At 30.3% G+C, this 26,731-nt stretch overlaps 2 protein-coding genes and 1 non-coding gene across 10 annotated transcripts in view; 1 reads left to right on the top strand and 2 right to left on the bottom strand.

Moving 5' to 3' along the window:
• The window catches only part of LOC143190423 (uncharacterized), a 90,559-nt gene that overhangs the window by 11,325 nt on the left and 52,503 nt on the right, over positions 1-26,731 (top strand). For 7 of the 8 annotated variants that reach the window (XM_076395299.1, XM_076395213.1, XM_076394970.1 and 4 more), the window contains exons 2-5: positions 19,961-20,036; positions 22,272-22,554; positions 22,608-23,104; positions 25,427-26,700. In XM_076395299.1, the coding sequence (XP_076251414.1) occupies positions 19,977-20,036; positions 22,272-22,554; positions 22,608-23,104; positions 25,427-26,700 (2,114 nt within the window). In that variant the 5' untranslated portion in view covers positions 19,961-19,976. The remainder of the gene's footprint in view (positions 1-19,960; positions 20,037-22,271; positions 22,555-22,607; positions 23,105-25,426; positions 26,701-26,731) is intronic. The other variant, XM_076394887.1, reaches the window with a different exon arrangement.
• LOC143191133 (uncharacterized) lies at positions 3,866-10,008 on the bottom strand. The gene is made up of 4 exons (XM_076395960.1): positions 9,910-10,008; positions 9,262-9,516; positions 6,532-6,996; positions 3,866-4,452 (listed from the first exon to the last, which is right to left on the bottom strand). Exons 2-4 carry the CDS (start codon positions 9,512-9,514, stop codon positions 3,953-3,955), a joined length of 1,218 nt encoding a protein of 405 aa, XP_076252075.1. The 5' UTR covers positions 9,515-9,516; positions 9,910-10,008; the 3' UTR covers positions 3,866-3,952.
• On the bottom strand, positions 9,592-9,683 carry TRNAY-GUA (transfer RNA tyrosine (anticodon GUA)). Its single transcript is given in 2 exon segments — positions 9,592-9,627; positions 9,647-9,683. It is a non-coding gene; the product is annotated as a tRNA-Tyr (tRNA).

Genomic DNA, 26,731 nt, shown 5'->3' with positions numbered 1-26,731 from the left:
TGCCAATAAAATGTGCTTTACTATGGTAAGCCGGAGACTTTTCAAGTAACCTGTTATGTTATAATAGTTAGGTTATAAACGCCATATTCATTTCACTGGCAGTGACTTTTTTATTTGTTTTTCACATACAACCAATTCACAGTTCATCTATTCATTTATGACAGTTTTTATAAACTACCTAGGAGATACAGCTTCCGATTAACATATTACTAAAATGTCTTTATTAAAATAACAAAAATATATTTTCATCAAAAAATAGCAATAATTTCTATATGCGTCCAATATACCGATCCGATAAAATTCTTGTGCAAGTATTAAATTGTTAAAGAAGACCTGCTTCTATTGTGGAACACATTTTGCGTTGTTTTCTCGCATTTGTCCTGAATATTGTAAACTAGGAAACGAATGCCTTTTGAATAATAATATCCGTCGTCGATCGTCGATTGTTTACATGATTTTACAACACAAATTTATGATAAACCATTTGATTAAAGCCTAACTGGGCTGGATTTACTTAACGGTCACTTCGAATTCAAATTTTTAACTTAAACCTTGAACTACTATTATACTTATATTAATTATTAAGAAATTAAATAAGAGAAGTGAAATAAAAATAAGCACATTTAGTTTTAACATTTAACATAACTAAAGTAAAATAATCGACTTATTATCAATGCTTCATAGCAAGATCTAATTTATGTGGTTTCAAAGAAGTTTAACTTCCGTTAATAATATTTGATTTATATCGATTTAAGGTTCATACAAGGTATGTTTTTTAGATACTCTAAATATGACATTTTGTGTTGACTAAGTGGCATTTTTTAAAATTAAATAATATCTCAGTAATATTACTAATAATAACTGAACTGAACAATTAGTGATTCAGTGAGCAATATTTTGCTGCCCTACACATCGCGTTCCCTAGCTTAAAAAACTTAGTTCTTTTGTCGCTGCCAAGAAAACATCATTAACATGGTGAAAACATGACATGACATGGTGAAGTTTTTTAATGTCCTGTTTAATGGTGTCAATTTCCAAGCCTCTATATATGGAGACTACCATATAGTTTCTGAAGCCCCATGATGGATTAATATTCCTCAATATTGTGTCCTTAATTAATGGCTTAAGAATTATATCCAGCTTATTCTCCTTGGTACCATTTTACATCTGCCATATGTCCATATAAACTAAAGGATTTGTTTGTAGAGCAGTATTTTGTTGTATTTTGGCATAGCTGAATTTATTCCATATAGTCAATATATGCTTCTAAATTTCATATATAGTTTTTTTTCTATTTCTTTATTTTTCTTTTCGCATCCATTGCCATTCTAAAATATTTTGCTGTATTATCTATATTGTATGTATGGCCTTTGGATGTTATTCATTCTGATAGGGATGTGTTGATTTTTCTTATTTGTAAAGCTGACATGAGCAGATTTAATCCCATTCAAGCTGGTTCTCCATTACTTAATCCAACTGTTACTTTTTTACTGAAGTTTTACAATTTAATTACTATTATTTCATATTCATTGCATACAACCATTACAGCAGTATCGTCAACAAAAGTAGCTATTATACTAAGTTACTTACAATTCAGGAGCATAACCAATAAACATTTTCGAAAATACATGTAATGGACACCAATCCAAAGACACTGACGACACATTTGTGTCATTCCCACTTTTATTTCATTGAATTCCTAATACTGAAGGCTCTATCGCAAATGCCAGATTTTAACAGTTCTTAAATCTGCCTGGGTCTGAAATTTTGCTTAATGTCAAATTAAGTCCCTTGAGAACTAAATAGCTTTTAAAACGTAACTTGAAACATCTGAAAGGAGAAAACTATTTTATAAAGTGGAATTCGAAAATGGTAAGAGTTGGGAAGAAGTAAAAGTCAGCTATGGACAATACTTTAATTAGTCTGTTCATGTATTTTAATATTTCATAATAATACTGTTTCTGGAATACCAACTATTACATATAGTCAATATAACCAACAAATTGAAACTTTTAAGGCATTCTGCATAAAGTACACTATGTGGTTAAGTTTGTTGTAATTGATTTTTATAATAATTCATTGTATTTTTTAGTTTTATTCAAAATAAGTAGCAGTGCTTTATAGGTTATAATAAGAGGGTTTAGTTTTATTTTATAGAGAAAATCGCTACTAAAATGTATCATATAAATTCATTTTGCTTAAGTGCCAAATATAATACATCAAAATATAATATAACTAAAAACCTAAATTATATTATCATCTAGTAATTAGCGATATGCCGGGGATCTAATATGACCTAACAACGTGAACTATACTTTTCGTTCCTTACTTATGCTACAATAACATTTAATTAATCTTTGGCCAAAATATTAGTCCATATCATTTATTTGGATTTATTTAAATTCCTGCATTCTAAATGGTTGAACTCAGAATCTAAATATATCTCAATGTTTATTGTCACAATAGCTATAAAGACTTTATTCAAATTGCGTACAAACGGTTAATAAGTGGAAACATCTTACAAGAATGAGTAATACCAGCGATACACGCATTAGGTTGAAGAAAAAGTAATTTGTTTTTTCCTAATAGGTTGCTTTAAAGTCGTGTATTTCTGGTATATTTCTTTAATATGGCTTAGTTTTATCTATAAATCTATCTGTAGTAATTTATATATTTTTTGGATATGAACATGTTTAAATTATATTGGTTGAGCCGAAAGTAATTCACCAAGAATCAAGAAAACCAAAGATATTCAGGCGTCTAAGGAACATGATTTAAATTTAAGCTTCATGGTTTAAGCTATGATAGCCCTTAACTCTAGTTATGTACGAGAAATATATTCTTGGACTTCTTGGACAATATATTTCAAATATGGTGAATGCGCCACGATCGGTAAGAATGTTAGGTGCTTCCATGTATAGTGATTATTTTTGCACTTAAAAAAGGCTTTTATTGTGAAATTTTGGTACGATATATACTAATCAATATAATTGCATCATTTTTAAGAGAGCTGTTGATTTGGCAGTATTTCAGAATATTGAAACCGTACGTTAGTCAATCTATGAAATTTCATCAACACTCATTCTCATTTCATTACAGATTTGCTAAATTACACCAACTGACATCGTGTACTTGTCGTGGAATGATATATGTTAAGAAGTTATGCGTCTATCTTCATAGACAGAAGACTGAAAATCATACATGCAATGAAGATATATATAATTCATTACAACAGGACATTGTATAATTTATAAATAGTATTATTTGAAATGACACGACTAGATATGTAAACATATAACATGTAACAATGTTGAACTTATTGTTAATCTTTTTTTACGTCCATATTTCTCGTAACATGGCGATACCATGTAATGTCATCACATGTAATCTGGTTATTGGTTGATTGATTCATGAACTTCCAAGTTTTCTGAAGGTTCTTTGGGAGTTTGAACTAAGTTTTCACCCAATAGATCTTGCAACTAATTATCTTCGAACTCGTTTGGTTAACTTTAAATAGTTATTCATTAAAATCAAATAACCGCTTTTAAAACATTCAAACCAAAATCGACAATTGAGATATCACAGAGCAGATATGGAGATGTTTCTGAATGCTTTTGACTTGCTTCGGCATGAAATTTCTTCAAATCAAACAACAGTATGATTAGGGTTTGTATTATACGTATATTTTGTATAAACACCTAATAATTCGTTTATAAAAAATTTTCCTCAATTATAAGAAAATGCTAATGTTAAGGCACGCCAAAATATCTCCATAGTTCGATTTATTGAAACATATTTAAGCTGATAAAAAAATTGTAAAATATATTAAAATTATAGGCACAAATAATGAAAATAAAAATCATTCTTATCTAAAAAGGTGTTTAATGATAAGGTATTAAAGTTAATATACAGTTCAACGACAAGATATTGTTTTAAGACTGTTTCATTTTGTCTACCTCAACTTAACCTTGGTATCAATCTCTTTTTTCTTCAAGACGTCACTATAAAATTTGAAGACCGCGCTGGACATTCTTTTTACACAGTTCATCATATCGTTTCCGTATCTCAACAATTGCGTTAGTTCGCATTGTTCATTATATTTCGGCGTCTTTTTGTGGACTTGGATATCAAACAAGTACTTGATAGGTAGCTTATCTACCTTAAGAAAATCGATAAGAGTACCGTATGTTATTCCCCGGATGTCATAAATGGAACCGCATGAAAATTCTCTGTTACAGATGGCCCTTTGACCTCTCTTGCCAACGTCTTGAAGATCTGACGTGTCTGTGTCGATAGCCCCGCAAAATCCATGGGGATAACATATGCTCTCTCCTCCTTCTTGAAGGGATATTAAAAGTTTTATGACAAATTGATATGTATAAATAGTTTTCAATAACGTGTGGGCTTCCGGTGATTTATTTAGGTAGTTTTCTTTCCACTTGACAATTTTTTCTAAAAATAAAATAAACATTATAAAATAACATGATGTATATTAATAAAAAAAAACAATTTAGGAAGGTGTAAAGAAAGCTAACACAAACTAATAATCAGTGTTTTTAAGTTTAAATAATTTAATAACTAGCTAAATAAAATATTCAAAAACCAAGCAATTACAATTGAGAATTCGAATTAAAAATTGGAATTTTTAAAGGAAAAAAGTAGTATCTCGGAATTAAGAAACATGAACATACATCAGGCAATATAGTACATCTTGTTGCATGTTGGCAACACTGATTCCGTATAAGTAATGCGACGCGTATATATCATTCAATTTACATGCCAAGTCTTACAGTGTTATTTTTCAGTGTATTATACACTTTGTTCTGCGACGGTTAAAACAAGAGTTGTGTGAAATGTGTTATGTCAGAGAAATGTGTTATGTTCGATGAATCATTATTTCATTGTTTCCTACAATTATATATATTATTATTGCTAGGTATTATATTTGGAGATCCCCAAAAGATCTAAGATCTGAATTACTTCCTATAATGAAGCATAGCGAAGGTTCCGTTATTATTTGCTACCAAACATTGACATATTCCAAGATGATATTGCTCCCAGGCTTTGTATCTCTTCGACCGGCGGTTCGGTTGGCATTCCCAAATCCAGAAAGCAATCCAAAAAGGTTCGGGGATAACAAACCTATCTTCTCCGATCTGCCCTTCTAGCAGACTTCCCATCTCCATCAAATACTTATTTTACAAGACGTTAATTCGGTCCGTACTCCTCTACGAATCTAATGTCTACTTCAAGTTTGTTACACCCAACCAGGTGAAACGGCTTCAAGTTTTCCAAAATAAGCTCCTCAGGAGAATATTAAACGCTCCATGGTTTGTCAGAAATAATCAAATTTATAGGGAAACTGATACTCCAGAAATCAAGCACTTTATATCTCAATCATTCCACAAACAACAACTCAGCTCAAGTTCTTCTGAAAACGCGCTTGTGCGCGAGCTGGGCGACATGCTGGGAGCTTAGCACCGCGTCACCGCCAAGCTCCCCCCCTTTTCCAGGCTGAAACGACCTCATCCGTCGCTACAGTCATAACTTTTGCCCCCATACAACAGTACCCAGTTGTGTGTTAACTCAGGTTTGCGAATCAATAGAATCGCCGGGCCCTCGTGCCCAATAACGGTTGCCCGATCAGCGGGTGCCATATCCCCAAATTTAATGCAGTAGCAGTAGTGATCCACAGGGGTCAACTGTGAGGCGGTTTCGGTTTAGTGTATAGGTAAGCCCAGATGCAGTCCCACATAACCCGGTCTAACTTGTCACTCCAGGGCAAGTCTCTGCGACCAGGTATTCGTCATGCATTCCACCGCCTGGTTTTAGGCCAGAACAAAAAAAACCTTTTGTATCTCCACAAAATGATAACCTAAGTTAAATTTCTTGGCTTCCTGTTTTGGTCCTAGATCATTGTAACCGAGTCTCATTCATAATAAAGAAACAATGAACAGAATACTATCATTTCTAAAGTACTAAATATTGCTGAAAGAATGAATATAAGTAATTGCAGACGAATATGTTATAATTAGAGCTTTCTGAAATTCCAAAAAATTCACTTAAAATATTACTGACACAATGCTTCTATTAAATACATCTGATATAATCTACAGACAAAACTTATAAAACAAACCAAAGAGATTAAGACAGTTAGAATGGGTATTATTACATGTGAGATTTCATATAAATATTTTTACAATTTTTTTGTATACTTCTGAAACTATCAACTTTGTTAATTTCAATGCCTTTAAGTGTACTGAAAATATAACATATACCCTATATAATATAAATAAGTTGACGATAAGTATATGAAAATATTTTTAAAATAGATATGTGTGATAATATATGCCGCTATGGATAGTTTCTTTAATCATGTTAATTTATTTTGCATCAAAATCAATTTTCACCTAGCTGGAAATCCAAGTAAAGGTATGAGCAACGGTAAACTGATCTAAGTGAATATGTGATGAATATTTCAGTTTTTCAAAGAAACTAGCGCATGTAACATAACACAAAGGCTGAATTTACCTTTAAAAAGATCTGTTGGGATATTCCTCATATCATTTATACCCAATATAACCGGAAAATTAAACGTTAGATCCATTGGAGCAACGCTTTCATTTTTCTCTGCTGGTACACATATAGCTGCTTTAGTGGTATCAGCTGGAGATTGCGTCTTAGGTAACTTCGATTGCCTCTTTCTAAGGGAGGGACAAGTACGCCTGTTATTGCTATTATCAGTTTTCTTGTCAGGCGGCTCCTTGCTTCTAACAAAGGTATCATAAGAATCCGGGTTGCAACAAGGCACTATGTAGTAATCCATAATTGTTATAAAATTTTGATTATGTGTTAAGAAATCGATCATAAATAATGCATTGGACACAGCAATGAAGTTTGTTCCATTCAAGCCTGCAGCGATAAATGTGGCAAACTTTGGTTCTGAAGATACTTTGCAACAGGGCGTGCTTATAATTGCCATGTAAATAGGTTTTTCTAAAAAAAGGTTTATTATGTTATACAAGCTTTAAAATCATTAAATAAGAATAAGAATGACATGTTAAATAAAAATGTATTTTATTAAGTATGTACTAAGTGACTAGAATCGGAATGATCGATTGCATAACCGAGTATTTCTATGTATAATGGCATCCTCCAGTAATGTTCTTAAATATAAAATATGTAAAAAATGTATCCCTTGATCATCTATAAATTCATTTTAAAAAAAATATCTACTGTCTATAAATTATAATATTTTTAAACATATTCATTTAAAATTTTATTTTTTTTGTGTAAAGAATGTAATATATTGTTATAAGTATACACAATATGATACATAAGTAAAACTACATGATCTAAGGTAAGCGTTTAGATTCCTCCTTCACTGTTTGAACCACAAGTTTGAGTTCCACTATTAGAAAAGATGTTTATAATTGTTTATAGGTAAAACTAGGGGTGTCGGCCGCCGAGAAAAATATCAATATTTCAATTTCAGGATTTAAAAAAAAATATTTTAATATTTTCTTTTTTATTTTTAATTTTTTGCGACTACGACTAGAAAATATATATGGATATATTTAAGAAAATTTTATAAAATTATTGATATATCGGCTCAAGAAAATATCGATATTCTTTAAATATTTTAAAAAGTAGCCATATTTTTAACAAATATTTAGAATTAAGTACCAATTTTAAAAGTTATGTAATGTTTAAGAAATACATTTAAATCTTTGTGAGAAAATATCGAAAAATATCGGCTAGCAAAAATATCGATATTTTTTCGGCATCCCTATGTAAGATTATAAAATCTGATACGAAATGTTTGATGTGTTGAAATGATGTTTTCTGATATTCTAACATATACACCTTGATCACTCGCATATAAGCTTTAAGGATTACCACTTATTGTTATCCTAAAAGCTAGAATTGTAAAAGCCAAGGCATTAATCTGGGGAACTGAGAGACCAAGGTCCGTGGTTTAAAGCCCACGTCAAGTAGTAAGCACAGCCATCAAGACCAAGAGGTTGACGTGAAAAAAAAAGAAATATATCAGCACAATTATCTTGTGTATTCTAATCACTCTTTCACGTTAAAAAGATTTTTATTGACAAAAAGTGATATAATATATATTAATCAAAATATTCTATGCAGTGTGCAGAAAGAACGATGAACGACGATTGACGTCGGTAAACATCTGCAATAACATTCTTTCTCATTCTGTTTCAGCGGATAATAATGCACTACACCTCGCTATATATAACATAGATATAATGGTACGGCAGGATTTTTTAGTCATAAATTGAACATGACGTGAACGTACTCCTTCGGTGCCAATGTATATTACTTATTAAATTGATATCAGTATATCCTCAACAAACCCATGACTTTTGCGTTTGGGATTATCGTAGTAGATCCACTTTTCATAGACAGTGAAAATACACTACAGAAAACTTTATTTTTTTCTGAAAAGCAATAAAAAGTGGTTGTGGAAATTGTTCCAAATAGCTAAATAGTCAATCATTGTGGTAGCCACTTTGGATCTTTCTCCTCACATAAAATCAATAATAAACAGTGGTTTTATCGACTACTAAGTTCCTTGAGACTTGCAATTCATTGTCTTCCAATTATTTTGCTCCTCCAAGCAGTTCCTTGTCATTGACATCAAAATCGCCACTTTTAAATCGTTGAATACAACACCGATAATTAAGATGTGACGTACAAGCATTACCACAAGTTTCTAAAAGTATTTGATAGGCTTTGATCGTAAGTTTCTTCAAATCGCACAACAATACGGACCAAGTAATAAAAGTAATGAATGTAGAGAATCACTATCACCGCGTTTAAGTTCGGAAACGTATATGGTTAAAAAAAACCTATATTACACTTGAAGACTATTTTAAAGGAAACAATTGACTTTAAATAATAAATCGACGGTACAAGAACACTGTGAGTACACTTCTATTCTAAAATAAACGAGAACTCTTACCATTATAAACGCATCACTGTTCACCTCAATTCACCAAACAACAGACCGATTTGCGGGTCACAGACCTTTCGCGTATTAGATTTTACCAATATTTAGGAATGACCAACATGAGCATCATTTCATTTTTGTTAAATTATTCCATGTGAAATTTTACACTCCAGCCAAAAAAATTACACCCATGCTGACAGCGAGATGTTTTCAGTATTTTTAAAATGAATATTTTATAATATAAAGCTAATTTAATGAATAATGGAAGTAACCTTTTTGTATTTAACCTTTTGTTGATTTTCCAATTTCAACTATATCCACCTTGCCTGAACTTCTTTTCTGAATTTTACGTAACAATTCAATGATCTTATCATAGGAAAGTATATGATCATAATATTCTTCGTATCGTCTGCATGATAGAGTTTGTCTTTCTACTGACACTTTTAAATTTGATGAGGATGGTTGTTTTTTATCTTCTTTTATTTTTATGCGTGATTTTCCACGGCTTGGTTTTTTCTTGTTTTTCTTAGAATTAACCATATCTGAAACAGTAATAGAATTTAAAAAAAAAATTAAATTGTTTTGAGATGACAAGACGTCAAAATTTAAAAAAAAGTTCCTTCGAGCCGGATTTGAACCAGCGACCTATGGATATCAATTTCATATAAACCACTACAGTCCACCGCTCTACCAACTGAGCTATCGAAGGTTGAGATCTAATTTAACATAAGGTTTATACTATAAAAAATTAATTATGTTGTATATTTTAATTTTAAAATTCAAATATTATATCTAAAAAAAATAAAATTAATTATAATTATGTACTTAATAGAACACAATTTTTTGTTATAATAAATGTAAAAATCATTAATTAATAAAACATTTCTCGTTTGGGGTAATTTCTAAACCGTAATCACAATGTATATTTTGCTAACCTGTAATACCACGTTATCGAAACCAAAAATCTCAAGAACAATATGTTGAGTGTTGGTTTAGCCCACATTTTCTCCATAGCAGTAAACAAACACTTAACATCATGAATATTTTTGATCTCGCCTTATTTTTTGCTATGATAAACCCGTTTTAAGCGCCCACTTTTGTTGACTCACATTCGATATGTTTTATGTTATTTTTACGAGCAACATTTCAAAAACACTAAAAGATCTTAATTATCTTAGAAGTGTCAAATAATTACGCAGTTTATTTAATGTATATAGCGACGGTGAATTAATTCTGCGGCATTTTAAAAATTCTTAGTTTTATACTCGTAGCAAGAAACTTATATATACCACAATGTTTCGAATGTTGCTTATCGCTATAAATAGTCGATAGGTCTTTTGAAGTAATTCAACAGTTGGCTCGTTTTCAAGAATCTTCATAAAGACATATACATTGCTTCTTCTCCTCTGTGAATCAACGTGATGATCCCCGTATAAATATTTTATCCCAATATTGGCCAATCTATTATACTGAGACCGGACGTCAGCCGTATGTAACATCAAGGATTATTTATAGCTTTTCCGGACTGGTCACCACAAAATTTTATTACTCTTTTTTGCTTCTTTAATTTTTAGTATACCTATCGATATCACTTTTGTCTTAAACATCCTGTAAAGAACAAAAAATGAATATATTTCAGCAGTTGAAACTGTTATTAAAAAGTTATTTAAGGCGGCTTGGTGGCGCAGTGATAAAGTCAATAGGACGGTCCTCCTTCCGTTGCGATAGCCGCGAGTTCGACTCCTGCTGGGCATGGTCGTAAATTTATGTTTGTGATTGTTTAAAATTTATGATTGTTCTAGGCAAGAGTGTAAAATCCGACAAGGGGAAAATGATCCCAGTCACGCCAGTAACCAGGCTGGGTAAGACAGGGATGACTTCTGGGATGATTTCTAAAGTTGGTCACTCGCCAGTCGATAGGCTTAATTCTGAGGACCGTGGTTCGGAGCCCACGTTAAACTTTTAGGTCCAGTCCAGATAATAAACCCATAGTTGGTAAAAGGAGATTTTAACATATATATATAAAAAAATATTTAGTTTGCTAAAACTCACGTTGGCACAACAACCAGTAGCAATGTTATATCAAAGTAGCTTGACATATTTCATAAGCATTAAGTTAATTATTTTTCATCCTACAAAAAGAGTTTATCAGGGTTTTTAATATTCAGAATTTTAAATTACTTTAATTTTATTTCAATTCCCATTACAAAACAAAATATGGTGATACTGGCGATCTCCCAAGATAATTTTGCTGAGATTGAATATTGTCCTTAGTGGTATTTTTTAATCCAAGAGGAAAAGGATAACTATGAGCAAATTATGTTTTGTATTGAGCTAAAAGAAACATGTTGTTTATATTTAATGACTGTTATACAACCAACAACATAAGTATCATAAATCTCTTTGTACAATAATGGCGGAACTATTAATTTTTGTTTAAAGTATTGTCTAAAACACATAAAAATGGGGCAAAAGAAGTTTTTCAAAATAATCTAGAAAGAGCAACAATCTGATCTGGTATTTTTGAAAAAGAAAAATCAATATATTTTAAAAGTAACATCTTCCAAAATTTTCAACTTTATTGTTTACCTGTGTATGTTTGACTTCATGCCAACATTCTTTAAATTATTAAAATACCACAGCGTGCGCTTTGTAGAATGTTAAAAAATGTTCTGTTCTATTTCGCAAGCAGTCTTTGAAAGATAAACTATATTTGGTCAACAGAATAGTTAGAGATTCAAAATATAATAACCATCCTTAATAAAAGCAACCGGTAAATGTTTAACCAAGTCAAAATGGAATTTATATTTTTAATTTACTTCTTGTGTTATGCGATTTTATGTAATAACCACTTTAGCCTTATAAAATTTGTAAGAGATTTTTATATATTCTTCATTTAGTTCTAATTTTAATGTTCTATTTTCTAATTTAATCTAATCACTACATAGTATAAAACAAAGTCGCCTTTTCTGTCCCTATATCCCTATGTGCGCTTAAATCTTTAAAACTACGCAACGGATTTTGATGTGGTTTTTTTCAATAGATAGAGGAAGGGTTATATGTATAATACATGCATAATATACTAAGGCAACATTGCTAATTTTAGAGGTTTCTAATGTGATGTCGTAAATTAACCTATTTTTTTAGGCTTATTTAGCAATCAGCAAAAACGCTGCCTAACCCTACGAGTTAGATCATATTAATGTACTACAGTATTGTACACCATAAAAAGGTCTACAAAAAAGTCCGCGATTGTATATGTTTATCTTTTAGGGATAACCCACATTAACCATTTTTATTGTTTACTTTTTACGTGAGAAAATGGCTTATTTACGAAGCTATTTTAAGCAATACGGCATTAATCCTTATCGAATTAAGTACCTTAAATACAGTGTGCAATTAATATAGATCAATATGGTTCCTTACAGCATGTAAATTAAACAAATATTTTCGGAGATATTACAAATTTAAAATTTGCTTTTAAAAATGTGTAATGTAATAAAAATTGTATGAATTTAGATATTCCAAAGATAGCAGGAAATCTTCATAGTAAGTATAGGGGAAGAGGAATTGTTTTACTCCAAATTTAATGCGTGCAGGCCAAGGGCAGTAATGAATGAACCAAAAATACTGGATCTTCATTGAGTGACATAGGCATATATATTTTATGCCCGTGCAAAGTCGGAGCGGGCCGCTATGTTTTTATATACAACGTTCATATTTTTTCTGTAATGTATTTAATTTAGTATCAGCATTGCACCCGTGCGAAGCCGGGGCGGGTCGCTAATATAATATATTACTAATATTAGAATAACTAATACTATTTTATTTAGTAGCTAATTTTAGCATAATTCTAAATAGCTGAATAATATTATAATAGTAATTGTATATAAATTATGTTATGTTTATATACCAGAATTTAATTTTTATATATTTAAATACAATTTAACATAGAAGCTGATGTTATTATGTATTAATTCTCGATAATTTGTGAATCATAGTCACACGACTGAAAATATAGATAATCTAAGAATGAATCCGGCCTTACCCAGCCAGGTAACTCTGCTTATACTCTGCCAGAATTTATAGGTTTTCCTGTAAACAAAAATATCAGAAATATATATGCTCACGAGGTTCGAACTCACGAACGTCTTGGCGGCGAGGTGAATGGCATTAAATAACACATGCACCGGATATATATATATATATATATATATATATATATATATATATTTCTCGTAAATTGTATTTTTTCTTTAAATATTTTTTTAAATAGAAACTTTAACTTCAACGATATTAAACCATGCCATAAATTATTAAAATCAGATTATTGTTATAATGTATATATATATATATATATATATATATATATATATATATATATATATATATATATATATATATATTTATATATATATATATATATATATATATATATATATATATATATTTATATATATATATATATATATATATATATATATATACATATATATATATATATATATACATATATATATATTTATATATATATATATATATATATATATATATATATATATATATTTATATATATATATATATATATATATATACATATATATATATATATATATATATATATACATATATATATATATATATATACATATATATATATATATATATATATATTTATATAATTTCAAATATTTAAATACCAATAAATTAATTACTAATGCTTATTAGGTGATTATTGGGTGATTATTAGTATTGCATGTATTATGATCAGCGGTATATATTCGCGAAAATGCAAAATATTAATGTAATAAGTATAAAACAGCCCAATCTAACTGCTAAATTCGGTAGTTTTTGATATTTCTCTAAATAAAGTAACTTTTTTTTCATTCAGTATTATTAAGTTATTTGGTGTCTGGAAATATTAATCATGGAACGTTCAAAATTGTATTTTCAACATTCATTACTTTTGTTGCTAATCGAAGCTCATTAAAAATTTATATGGCCAAGCGTTACAAAAGTTGTGAAAAATAAACTGTTGCAGCTTAAAGTGCGAAAATGAATTGACGATTCAATCCCTAACAAACCGATATCATTCTTCCGGCACGGTATCACCATATTGGCAGAAAGATAAGAAAAAGTTGTAAAACATGTTAAATAAGATCAATATACATGCAATTTCATACATCAACTATTATATTCTTGTAATATAACAATGTATATAATATTAAACAAACGAAAACGTTGCTACTGATTTTTTTCGGATATCTTTATAAAAAATTAAAGTGTTTAAGTATTTGCATGTAGATTTTCTATGTGAATTACTCTACATTCAATACTCAATTAAAATTTAATTCGCTTTATGATGATCTATTATTTTAATCATTCTTTGCAATTATTCCTCATTTTAATTACTGATCTTCAAATCAGTTAGATAAGGCGTTCTAGATAATTGTAATGTGTAATCATCAATCTTAAACCGAAATCAACAACATAACCAATGCAAAACTTATATTTATCGTATTTTTCCGATAGTTTTTTGTCTCTTCATTGTAGCAAAATGGCATAGGACACAATTTTAACAGGACTGTAGTTATAAAGATATCCGATATAATTTATAATAAGTTATTGCATATTGTAAATGCCGCAAACTTAATTCACAATATTAATATTTATCATACATTAACATGAATTGAATGAATGTAAAAATTATTATTGCTTAAACAATAAACGTTTGAAAATCATTTTTAAGGTTTTTTAAACAATTTTGCTTTCACTGGTGCAAACAGACTTATACGTAGTCGGATAACATAAAACATATGCGAGGCAGCATTGAACGATTGCATAATATCGAGATCAGTGCCAACTTGGATCCTTATATGGTTGTAATCCTTCTACCCAATTGGGTTAAATAGGTTTCGCTTTGAAAGTAATAAATACGAAAACTTTTTCATCGGGGTCATCTGAAATTCAAATACATTTTTTTCTCGTTGTTATGACATTGAAATTGATGAACCATATGTAGTAATTCAATCAAGCGTTATGTTGTGCAATATAACCATGTATTGACAGGTATAGAATTGATTAACGTTAACTAGTTTACTTTTTAGGGACTAATTATGACAAAACTGATTAAAGCTAATAATTGGCACATGTTATAAAAAGATCACCTCATAAAAATCTCTTTAATATAAAAAAATTTCCCAATTACACGTAATTGCAAAAAAATTGGAGCATTTGCTAATATTGAAAAAATATAAATAAAATAAATATTACGTAGTGTTTAGTAATTTATATATATATATATATATATATATATATATATATATATATATATATATATAGATATATATATATATATATATATATATATATATATATATATATATATAATAAAGTCTCTTTTTACCAACTATGGGTTTATCTCGACTGGGCCTAAAGTTTAACGTGGGCTCCGAACCACGGTCCTCAGCATTAAGCCTAGCGACTGGCGAATGACCAAATTCAGAAATCATCCCAGAAGACATCCGGTCTTACCCAGCCTGGTTACTGGCGTGACTGGGATAATTTTCCTTGTCGGATTTTACACTCTTGCCTAGAACATTTACAAATATTAAACAATTACAAATATAAATTTACATTAAAAATTACTCACATTACTCACACAACACACCACAACATCTCCGGATTTGACGCATGCACATTCTCTATAATACCTTCCCTTTCGAAGGATACATTACTCACACAACACACCACAACATCTCCGGATTTGACGCATGCACATTCTCTATAATACCTTCCCATTCTTTTCGTGTCGTTCGGTATGGTCGATCAGATCAGAATAACAACAAAAACTAAAATATTTAGATTTTGTGTTATTAATAATTCGAATACTAATAATAATTAAATTATTGTGTTATTCTTGGTGTGAAGTGCAGAATGTAAGGTTAAATTTTTAAAAGTTATAAAATCCAAACAGCATCAATTTTATTTATAGTGGAAATTTTAGCTGCCAAATTTATAACACAAATCCATTACATGATAACAAGAACAGAGAAGAAATTGATTCGCTAGGATATAAGAACAGTACACAACAGAAAAGAACAAATGTAGACCTGGATCAAATAGACAAAATATAAAACTATCAACGACACCCTAATGATCTAATGACAAGGAAAATATAATGCATTATTATATAAGGGTATAAGTAAATAAATTATTGTTTTATAAATATAATGATGTATTTACTGAGATGTCTTTCAACTTTAAAATACGATCATCCATTTGTTTTAGGCTAGTAAAGGCACAATATGTTAATCGAAAGCTCGAGGTAGTAAATTCATTAATGGGGTTGGTGCATCAAGAATAGTAGCGATAATATTTGGAGATTTTTAGTAAAATTTGTTTGTGTATTTTTATTTATGAAAAATAATGATAATGTGTAATATGATGTTTTTATAAAAACAGAATAATGGACATATATTAATTATATTTTTATTATTTCATTTCATTCAATATTTTTTTTAAATAAAATGTTTTACTTCCAAAATTTTACCATTTTTATTTACTTCGATACTTTACTTATTACTTTATTACTTTACTCGAATTATTCTAAATGGAGCCAATATGCGCATGCACCAAATGGGGAGATGTTGCGGAGTAACGTATCCTGTTTTTTTCCCATTAATTTTGTTGTGACCGAAGCAAATCTGAATTTGGCGTAAGTGATCGTCACGCTCACAAATAAATATCTTATATGTTAACTGATGAAATTAACGAATTGCAAAATAGTTTATTATTTTTTGCAGCTCTAGACTTTAGGGGTGAACGTATTAGTAAGGCTCTCAATTTGGGCTCGCAATCTCCAGTTGACTAGATAGACGTTTTACAAATTAAATCAGGCTTTTCGAATGTTTTTAAATGCATGATTAAGATGATGTGAGTAATATTCCTGAAATCTACATTTGAGAACACTCAGATATTTATCATCTTTTACTTCTTAAGATCCTGCTCATTTCGATAGGGTATCTTTTTCTTGATTAATGCAATGTTTCTTAAAGCACGGAATATTATACAATTTTCAAAACATTTTATTATCACCGAATGTAGCCCAAACTACCCGTAAAAACAATTTATGTTAAAAAAAAACTTAGAACTTACCTACTGATAGCAATATAATCTACCACATCACTCAATACGCGACCTTTAACTTTCTTAAACCTCACCCTCAAATGTCACGTGCATAATATTCTTATCAATCAGGTATCTGGTTGAAAAATTAAAGTGGTTTAAATGGAACAACTTGCTTTAACATGCTTTATTAAAAAAGGTTGGAGTCAAATTATGAATGGAAAGAAAAAACAAATCGTTCTAAAAAAATTACAAAACAAGAGTAGAACTGAATATACCACTCTTGAAGAAAGAATATACATCATGTTAATTGAATTTGGCCTGAGATTGTTATTTTACTAGAAACAATTACTTTACTTTATTCTTTTTATATTTAAAGGGCATTTATAAATAAAAATTAAATTAAATATATGTTAATCAAAATATTTTGATATAGTATATGAAAAATTCTGGAAATTTAGCGATACCGTTTCAAAAATACGTCGTCTTCAGTTTTTCGAAACTCTGTGCCAGCTAAACCATACTGCTTCGATCTAAGCATATGGTACTCAAAATGCGCTATGCCTGTTCAGTACACTGTATCCTTTACAACTTTTGCAACGTGTGGCCGAGTATTATCATGCAAGCAGATAACTGCGCTGGTTTTTTCTATGATTAGCGTCTGTATGCACTAAATAAATCAATAAAACTAATTAGAAAACAGTTATTTTATGAAAAGAAACCAAAACCATCCAAATTGACTGTTAGGTTAGGTTGTTTACATATCTTCACTTTTTCCCCAATAGATAACGTTGAACAATGAGTAAACCTAATTAAACCTGATCATGTCCTAAACTTTTCTATAAATTTTATATATTTTTAGTATTCTCTTATATTGCAATAACAATAATTTAACACAAATGATGTAGAGTTAGGCAACCAACATTTTTTTACAAGCCGAAATATCAAATTTCGAATTAGATCTAATAAGTATAGTTTTATTACTATTCTAAAAATAACATTGTCCGTCTGATCAACTAATTGAATTTAAAAAAGATTTTTCTTAGACAATGCCCACGTACGACCAATGCAATAGTGCGAAAACTGGTCACCAGTATGAGAATCGCATAAAACCGGCCATAAATCAGACGTAAATGGCAAATATAGTGATTAGAGGAAATAGAGACTAATGTCATTTTAATAAATCCACAGGACGGTGGATGGTGTGACATCATGACGCTAGAGTTTTTAGCACGTGGGAGTTTATGACAATAGATTTTGATCTAAGGTCAGACGGTAATTGGTAACGACAGTATTAAACAATTATCGGCTTACTTTAATATAACGTAAACTAAATCTAAACCTTAGTTATTTGAGGTAGAGATATCAGATACGTTAAGCACTACGTTTTAAAAAGTTGTGTGCTTAATAAATGACATTTATGTTAACAGAGGTTATATCTACTTTTGTACGCCATATAGTAATTTTTACTTAATATTGCCTTTAAAGTCCAGATCTAATATTTCAAACCCAAACTTAATTAGCATTTGATGGATGTATTAACACTAGTGCACTCCACATAAATTATAATCCAAACTAGTTCAAACCATAACAAACTAATTCAAAGGTTTTTTGTCTAATCATCCTCCGGATAGGTCTGCTGTCGCCGAAATGAAGACATCCATCTTTTTGAATGTCTTCATCTCTAATATACAATGTGGCGTTAACAATGCTGCGAAAAATTTTTTTTTCATAAGTTATCCAAATTATCTATATATCAAAGTTAATTTAAATAATAATAATACGTTGTATTGTGGATAATTTTGATTGTCATTCAAATCACTTTTTAACAACTTAAAAGCCAATGCCATAATTTTGGACGAGGTCAAAAATATATGGACTACATGAAATATATTATGCACGGAAAAAACTTCATTTCTATAGAAGCGTCGATAGACTTCTGATTATTATATCATAAGCAGAATCGATAATTTGAAAATTCATTGAGGCAAGTAAATTAAATTATATCCAAGAAGATTATATTGAATAATAAAATGTATTTTTAGCCACTTTCAATATATATGTGAAGCCATACAATCGTGTTTTCCCCAGAAATTGTTCGAAAAATGTTTTATCAATCAACAATCTCGTATATTTCTGTTAAGTAATTTCTGCTGAAAACCCTTGCAATACACTATCATTTCCAACGTTCTTTTATTTTACTATTGCTCATCAGATGAATCATTTTATTATCATCAAATAATAATATTGTTCAAATAAATACAGAGATATATTATAAAAACCCCTGATTTTATAAAATACATTTCTGGTGATGAAAAATTATAAATCATCAAATGGTGTCAGATCAGAGATGTATTCAGGATATGAAACAGTTTCTCAGCAATCTACAGTTATTTCTGAATTATAAAATATTTTCGAACTCTTTAACCATATTTTAACTAATTTGAACCTATAGGTGCTACTGACAACACGAAGCATTTCATTATCTTAAAACATCTTATACTCGTATTAGTACAAATTACACCTATATCGATTGGCGATATTCAACTTTATACTGTAATTCACTAGCTTACATATCTGAAAGCATAATCAATGAAATCATTTATTCACGATATAGACCAAACTTAATACCCACGGATTATTCTATCTATATAAAATTTAAAAAATAACTTGGTAATAACATTTTATTTGCTAGCAATGATTTGATGGAGTTTGATTCTGTTAACATTATTATTTTATATAAGTATTAATAATATAAATTTATAATAAAATTAGAATAACTCATACCGTAGTTACAAAGCAAATAAAAATGTAAAATAAAAAGTTGTTCAATTGTAACAATTTTTTGTTTGTTTTCAGATAATTAAGTGTGACGATGTCGTCTGAATTCACGGACGTAGCTAGGATCCAGGACGAAGAGGTATTACGAAGAATGGTAAATTAACACTGGCACTAATTCCTTTCAGCTTTGCACTTATATCGATTTAACTGTATACAAACATTTATTAATATAATAGTAACTAACTTCTACATTTTAATAGAATTTTCATTGATTTTTAAAGACAAGTTACATTTAGAATGCTTTATCTCAATTAAAGTCTCAAGAATGAAAAAAAATATGCGTTTAAAAAGTGAAGCTAATAATAGACTAAATAATGTTACACAACGCGAACATAGCTTAATATAATTAATGATACCAGTTCGTACTAAAATAATCAATCATAATTTGAACCATAGTTTGAAAAATCAGGTTTGACGACGGCTTTTATTTTAAAATACGACTTATAATTCCATTTCTTCTCAAAATAAATCGTTTGTTAAGAAGTGATCAATTTTTTCATCTAGTTCCCTCGCTAAAATTCCAATTTATTTTTGGTCTACTAATCGATTAATTTTGATTGATAACTCAGGTGTGCAAAAATTGCCAGTTTGGGTAACTATATTATACCATTAATAAATTAGAATGAAAGAGAGCAGGCTTGAAAAATATTAATTTATTTACAAACTATGAACAATGCATATTTTTCAATTTAATATACGTTTTACTAGCACACACTAAGACTTTTTCTTCTTCCCAGTGAGGTATCTTTTGTACATTTTCGCGTGTAGGAAGAATCCAGGAGATCTCCCTTTAATGTTCGTCGTTCACTTTTTCTTCTTCTGAATTTTTCGGAGAGTATTCGAGCTGGTAATGAAGAAAATGTACTTTTAGACCCATTAGGCAACCTAAAGCTTGAAATGTGATTTTTTTTTGAATTTCCTCGTAAAACAAAAAAATCAATCGATCCTCCTTTTTGAGTATCCGACATGGTCGTTACGAATGGTGATGAGTGGGTGAATCATAAGCCGTCTAATGTCTGGTCCGACTAAAATACCTTCCTTCACCTTTGCTTCCGAGAGACCTAGAAATTTTGAAACTGATATATCATATTTCAAGCAATCCCCATCTTTGGGAAGTGATTTTACAAATTGATTCATCAATGCCAACTTTATGTCCAACGGTGGTAAAAGAATTTTTCACCAACTTAAAGCTCCCTCGGCGACCTATTCTTTGGGTCCAGTGAGTTGCTCAGTTTATGCTACCCCATAGACATAAAAAGCAAGGAAAATTAGTAAATGCACATGCAGAGAAAGCCAACCCAAAAAGCAACATGCACAAAAATTTAAAATCGCCACACACCAACTATGGTCTTCATATTTTAATTTACGAAAAACTTCTTCTGTTTTCGTACTCTTTTCTAGCGATATGTTTTATTATATTGCCTTTATATATTTGTAAACTATTTTGATTTAGGTCGTACAAATTTGACATCGTCGACCTCACTGATACATTTATTGGTCCAAAAAAAACACTGAATGTGATTCTTCGTTCCATCTTAACACGTAAAATTTCACAGCTAGATATTTCACTGTCTTAGTGGAAAGGAAATTAAGTTTAAATCCCCCAAATAACGACTGCAAAAAACACAACATATTACCGTAACTATTATCTATTTCACGTAATCATTCCACAACTTATACCACAACAATACAACAGTTTTGTATATTTATGTACCCTCCAAAATGAAAGTAAACTTTGCCCGCAAAGTGTATAATTAAGGACGATGAAACAAAACTCTCCATTTTTTACGGCAGAGGATTGACTTTAATATATTAATCAATATCCTGTCTAATTAATATCAAAATAACATGCACTTTAAATATAAATCAACAGATGGCCCACTTTCTTTTAATATAGAAAATTTTATTAATTTCTACGAATCACTGATTCAGTATTACTATATTCTTAATTTGAAATATGAATTTAAATGCTGCTGCATTTGTCACTGCTTTTCTTTCTGCTTAAATATTCTACAATACTATTTCTACAGAACTGTATTGAATGAATATTAATACATTTTATTTTTAACAATTACTTGGACAGTTGCAATAACGGAAACAATTACTTTTTCAACTAAACTATGCATAATTACTAACGGATAAAGCAACAATTTCTATCAGGTAAGCAAACTAAGGTAAGAATAGCTTCGACATTGTCTGATTCAAGTTATAATATCAACACATTAATCGAATCCTCAATGAATTAATTTTAAAAAATATAACATATCTGTTTTCTACATTTTAAATATATTTTAAACCTTCCTATTAATTTAATGTTATTTGATTTTAGTGGCAGGAAACCGATGATTTCGGGCGAAAAAAGGAGATCCGGGCCCATATGTATAAAGTACGTGAAAATCGACTGAAAGAGTTCTATAATACCGGAGAAGTTAGTAGCGAAATACAGAAAACTACTACCACGACAACGAGATCCTCCTCTGATACTTCATCAAAAGCTAATATGTCAACTACCTATGCTGACGATTTAGCTGACCAGACCTATGTAAAACTAAAGAGCAAAGAAGTCAGGGACTCTGAAAGTCCCATTCGTGATAATTACAACAAATCAATCGGTGAGAACAATACTTTATAGTTTTTTACATAAAACATCTCATTCATACGCTAGATAAACGTCAAGATCAAGGTTGGACTGTAACATCAAGCAATCAGCGCAGCGATGACGGTAAGACATTCAGCACTACCCATTCCGCCACTAGATCTGGTACAGAGAACATCAATGGAGGTAAATTGGACTACTCAGCTAAATTAGAAGAAAAATCGTCGGTCTTCCAAGATGGCGATGATAAAAACTTCACCAAAGCCGTCGGTTCGTCATCATCGTCCGTGATACGCCAAGAAGCGACAGGTGGTGACGAAAACTCCGCTTTTAAGTCATCAACCACCAAGACATCCTCTTCTTCAAAATATGTATCGGAAAGTAGGAATACGAATACCACAGAAGATATCAGAGCCTTGCCTTCGACAAATGTGGTTGTTACCAATGAAAAAGTGCCATATGTAATTAACGAAGATAATATTAGGTCGATAACGGAGAAAACATTTACAACTGATGCTCCAAGTGATTTGAAGAAACATCCAAATTATATTGAAGGCAAAACAAAGGTAAGAAAAACATGTATTTCTCCTAAAAAATTGGGATTCGACATAATATTATTTATTTCTTTTGATCTTCGCAACTCCGAAATAACCTAATGATCTTGTCTAAAGTAACAAGCAATGTTCTCATGAATTGCAAATATAAACAAACCTTTAAAGTCCCTATACAAAAATGTGGAGATAGAACTCTCAATAAAACTGCAAAAAATTTTCTTTAACTAATCTTTTATATGTAAAAATAAATTGCTGTTCGTTAATCTCGCTAAAACTATAGAACGACTATTCCGATGTGCAAGTCCAGGGAAGGGTTAGAAAGAAAATATGAAATAATTGCGAACGAAATAGTAAAAATAATAATTTTCTTTCCCCAGCGTGTCAGTGTTACTGTCACAAAAGTTCAACATAATTATGGATGCTTTCGGAAATATATTTTGTGACTAAACTTATTTCTCATCACTAACCATATAATACTTCACCACGATTTCTATCTACAAAATTGTGAATATTTTTTGATAGGTACATCAATTTGATAACATGAAAATCATGTAAAAATAATGACATCATCATCATATATGTCAAATTTGAAACAACAATGTGCCATAGAGTAATATATAGAGTGTTAATACATATAATTACATTTTATTAGGAAGGCATTTCATAGGTTAAGAATTTCATACGCATCGCGTGACTAAGCCCTGACGTCACATCCATTTACCAATTAAATTTGAAATAAAACCCAAATATAATTTCTCAAAAAAAATTATTAAAATAAAATTCTGTATAGGGTATATGTAATGTATATAAACAAAAAAATAAAATGTAAATATATAAATAAAAAATAACTAATTAAAATTGTGCAATTAAAAAATAATTAAATGTAGAAATAAAAACAATCTGCAACCTAAATGAGAACACAACATACCAAACCTGCCAAATATAATCAAAATTGTTTATAGCGCCTTTTCCCTTTTTCATGTAAGTGTTATCAATTTAAATAACATATATTAAAACTCCTATCTTTTTGTTCCTTATAGTGAAAACTTGCTACACAACAATGTACAACAACAACACAAAAATGTACTGAGGCAAGTTACAATGCTAAAATGTTAATTTTTACAATGTTATTGGGAAAATTGTGGAACTGATATTAAAACTGCTTAATCGTATAATATACCTCAGAATGGAGAAAACATACTAAAAAATAATACTTTACCAACAACATAGAACACCAGCAAAAAATTAAAATGTCTGATAAAAGAACTTATAAGAAGTATGATCATATATATATCAAAATTACTGCTGTACTCTTATTATGGCAAAATCGAGACAGAGCCGAGCAGAGTTAAAAGAGACAGCTTAAAGATATATTATCAATATAATAAAACAATCATGAGATATTATCTTGTCTTTAAAATCAGTCTAAGTTGTTGGTCTACGAATTGTATTATTTTATTTTGTATTAACGTATTTTTTAAACATACTTGTTGAAGAATTAATTTTTCTAAATCTAAGCGTAAACCCAGACCTTAGTTAAGTAGCCTTAAGCCAAAATATTAATTATAAATATCTTAATCAACGTATAACCACAGTAACTAAAATACAACAAAATTTGGATATATATATATATATATATATATATATATATATATATATATATATATATATATATATATATATATATATATATACCAGAAAAAACCATAGAAACAAACAATAACGCTATAAAAATGGGCCGATCAAATGCCTTTGTGGGGCAATTCCAGCGAACCAATCAAAAAAGTGATTTAAGTACCCGCATTGGTGGGACCACGCAAAACATTTCCTCGATTTGGTCTACTTCAAGTTAAACCTCTATATAACACTTTATGTTATGTGCTAACAGTAATTTCGAATCGTAGTCTAATTCCAGTCGAGAAAAGTTTTATCAAGTATAAAGTTGAAACATGTGGTGACTGTATATGGTAAAGGTATGCTTTATGAATGTATTTTGCATTTGATATTATTTACTCACTAACTAGTGACTAAATAATTAACTGCTAACTGCATTGATGACCACCAAGATACAAATTATTATAGTCATATGGATATTAAATAGGCTAAGAGGGCGTCAACATTCAAATTTTTATCAGAAATAAGTTAACAAAATCTTAAACGATACAAGACAAATGTATCACTTACTTTGCCGTACACATAGATGTAGGCGAAACGAAGTTCACCAGGTCAAGAAGTTATCTATATTTATTATTATTTATAGATTATTAATTCACACAATATATTCATATAAACTACTGCACAAACAATAATATAAAATAACTTTATTATTTTCAGATAACGCAAGAAACCAAAACATTAGCCGATGGTACTGTCGTAACTACAACACATTACGTCACTAAGGACGGTAACTCGACATCAACAGCTACCCACAAAAAATACAGTAACATTGGGTCTACAAAAACAGAGCGTCGATCATCTTCAAGCACCGCACAAACTCACACTAGAAACAGTGTTATAAACGACACCAAAAGGTCTACAACACGCGACGATCGAAGACCAGTTGAATATATTATTGAACCAGGAAAAACTGTTGACATAAAAGTAAAAACGGTAAAGGAGTATGGAGACCATACCGATAACACAGATGTAAATGAGCGATACTCTAATCAACATACTACTAAAATTATACGCGAAAGTATCCAAACTCGAAAAAATGACACCAATCTTCAGGATACTAGAAAAGTTGATAATAAAACAATTGATATCATCACTGTCCCCGCAGATTCCACCACTACAACAATTAAGACAACAAGAACTATAATTACTGAAGAAATTCCCCGTGAACAAACCGATGTTACCTATCATACCACTAAAACTCATCAAATTAATCAGAAAAAAGATATCGTAGATAGGAAAAAGGTTGTGAACGATGAATTCATCACAACTGAGCGACAACAAGAAATCAATACCAGGGATATAACTGAGACAAAAAATAATTTTAACGACCAACCTCAAAGAAAGCCTCATCCAATGCAAGAACCTTGCCAATCTTCTGTGCAACCCAAAAGCTCTCAGGATATTCCATATGAACAACCCCAGAGAAAATCTCAACCAAACCAGGAACCTTACGAAGTTCCTCTGCAACCTAAGAGCACTCAAGGAACTCCCTATGGACAACCTCAGAGAGTAACCCAACCAATCGAAGAACCTTGTCATACTCCTGTGCAACCTCAAGGTTCTCCGAAAACTCCATATGAACAACCTCAAGAAAAACAACAGCCAAACCAGGAACCTTACCAAGTTCCTGTTCAACGTAAAATCCCAAACGATGTTCCATATGAACAGCCGGAAAGACGTCAACCAATAAAACCGGGAAAATCAGAGATTGAAAAACCGCAACCCACAGAGGGTCAGTACGAAACAACATATCGTACTGAGTATACCAGCAAAAGAATCTCGGTTGATGTTAGCCCCACCCATGATGCATTTGCACGATCTCTAAGATCAGTGACACCAGAACGAAATACCAGAAGTGGAAGAAATACGCCCAGAACTGGAAGTAACACATCTTTGAGAAGCAGTCCTGAAAAAATGAGATTCCCTTCAAGGTAAGTCAACAGAAACAGGCTTTGAAGAGAT

Source organism: Rhynchophorus ferrugineus, unplaced genomic scaffold (genome assembly GCF_030347505.1).
Source record: "Rhynchophorus ferrugineus isolate W39M unplaced genomic scaffold, kcgeb_rfMv2 rfM1, whole genome shotgun sequence".
NCBI lineage: Eukaryota > Metazoa > Arthropoda > Insecta > Coleoptera > Curculionidae > Rhynchophorus > Rhynchophorus ferrugineus.
This window is presented reverse-complemented; position numbering and strand designations above follow the sequence as displayed.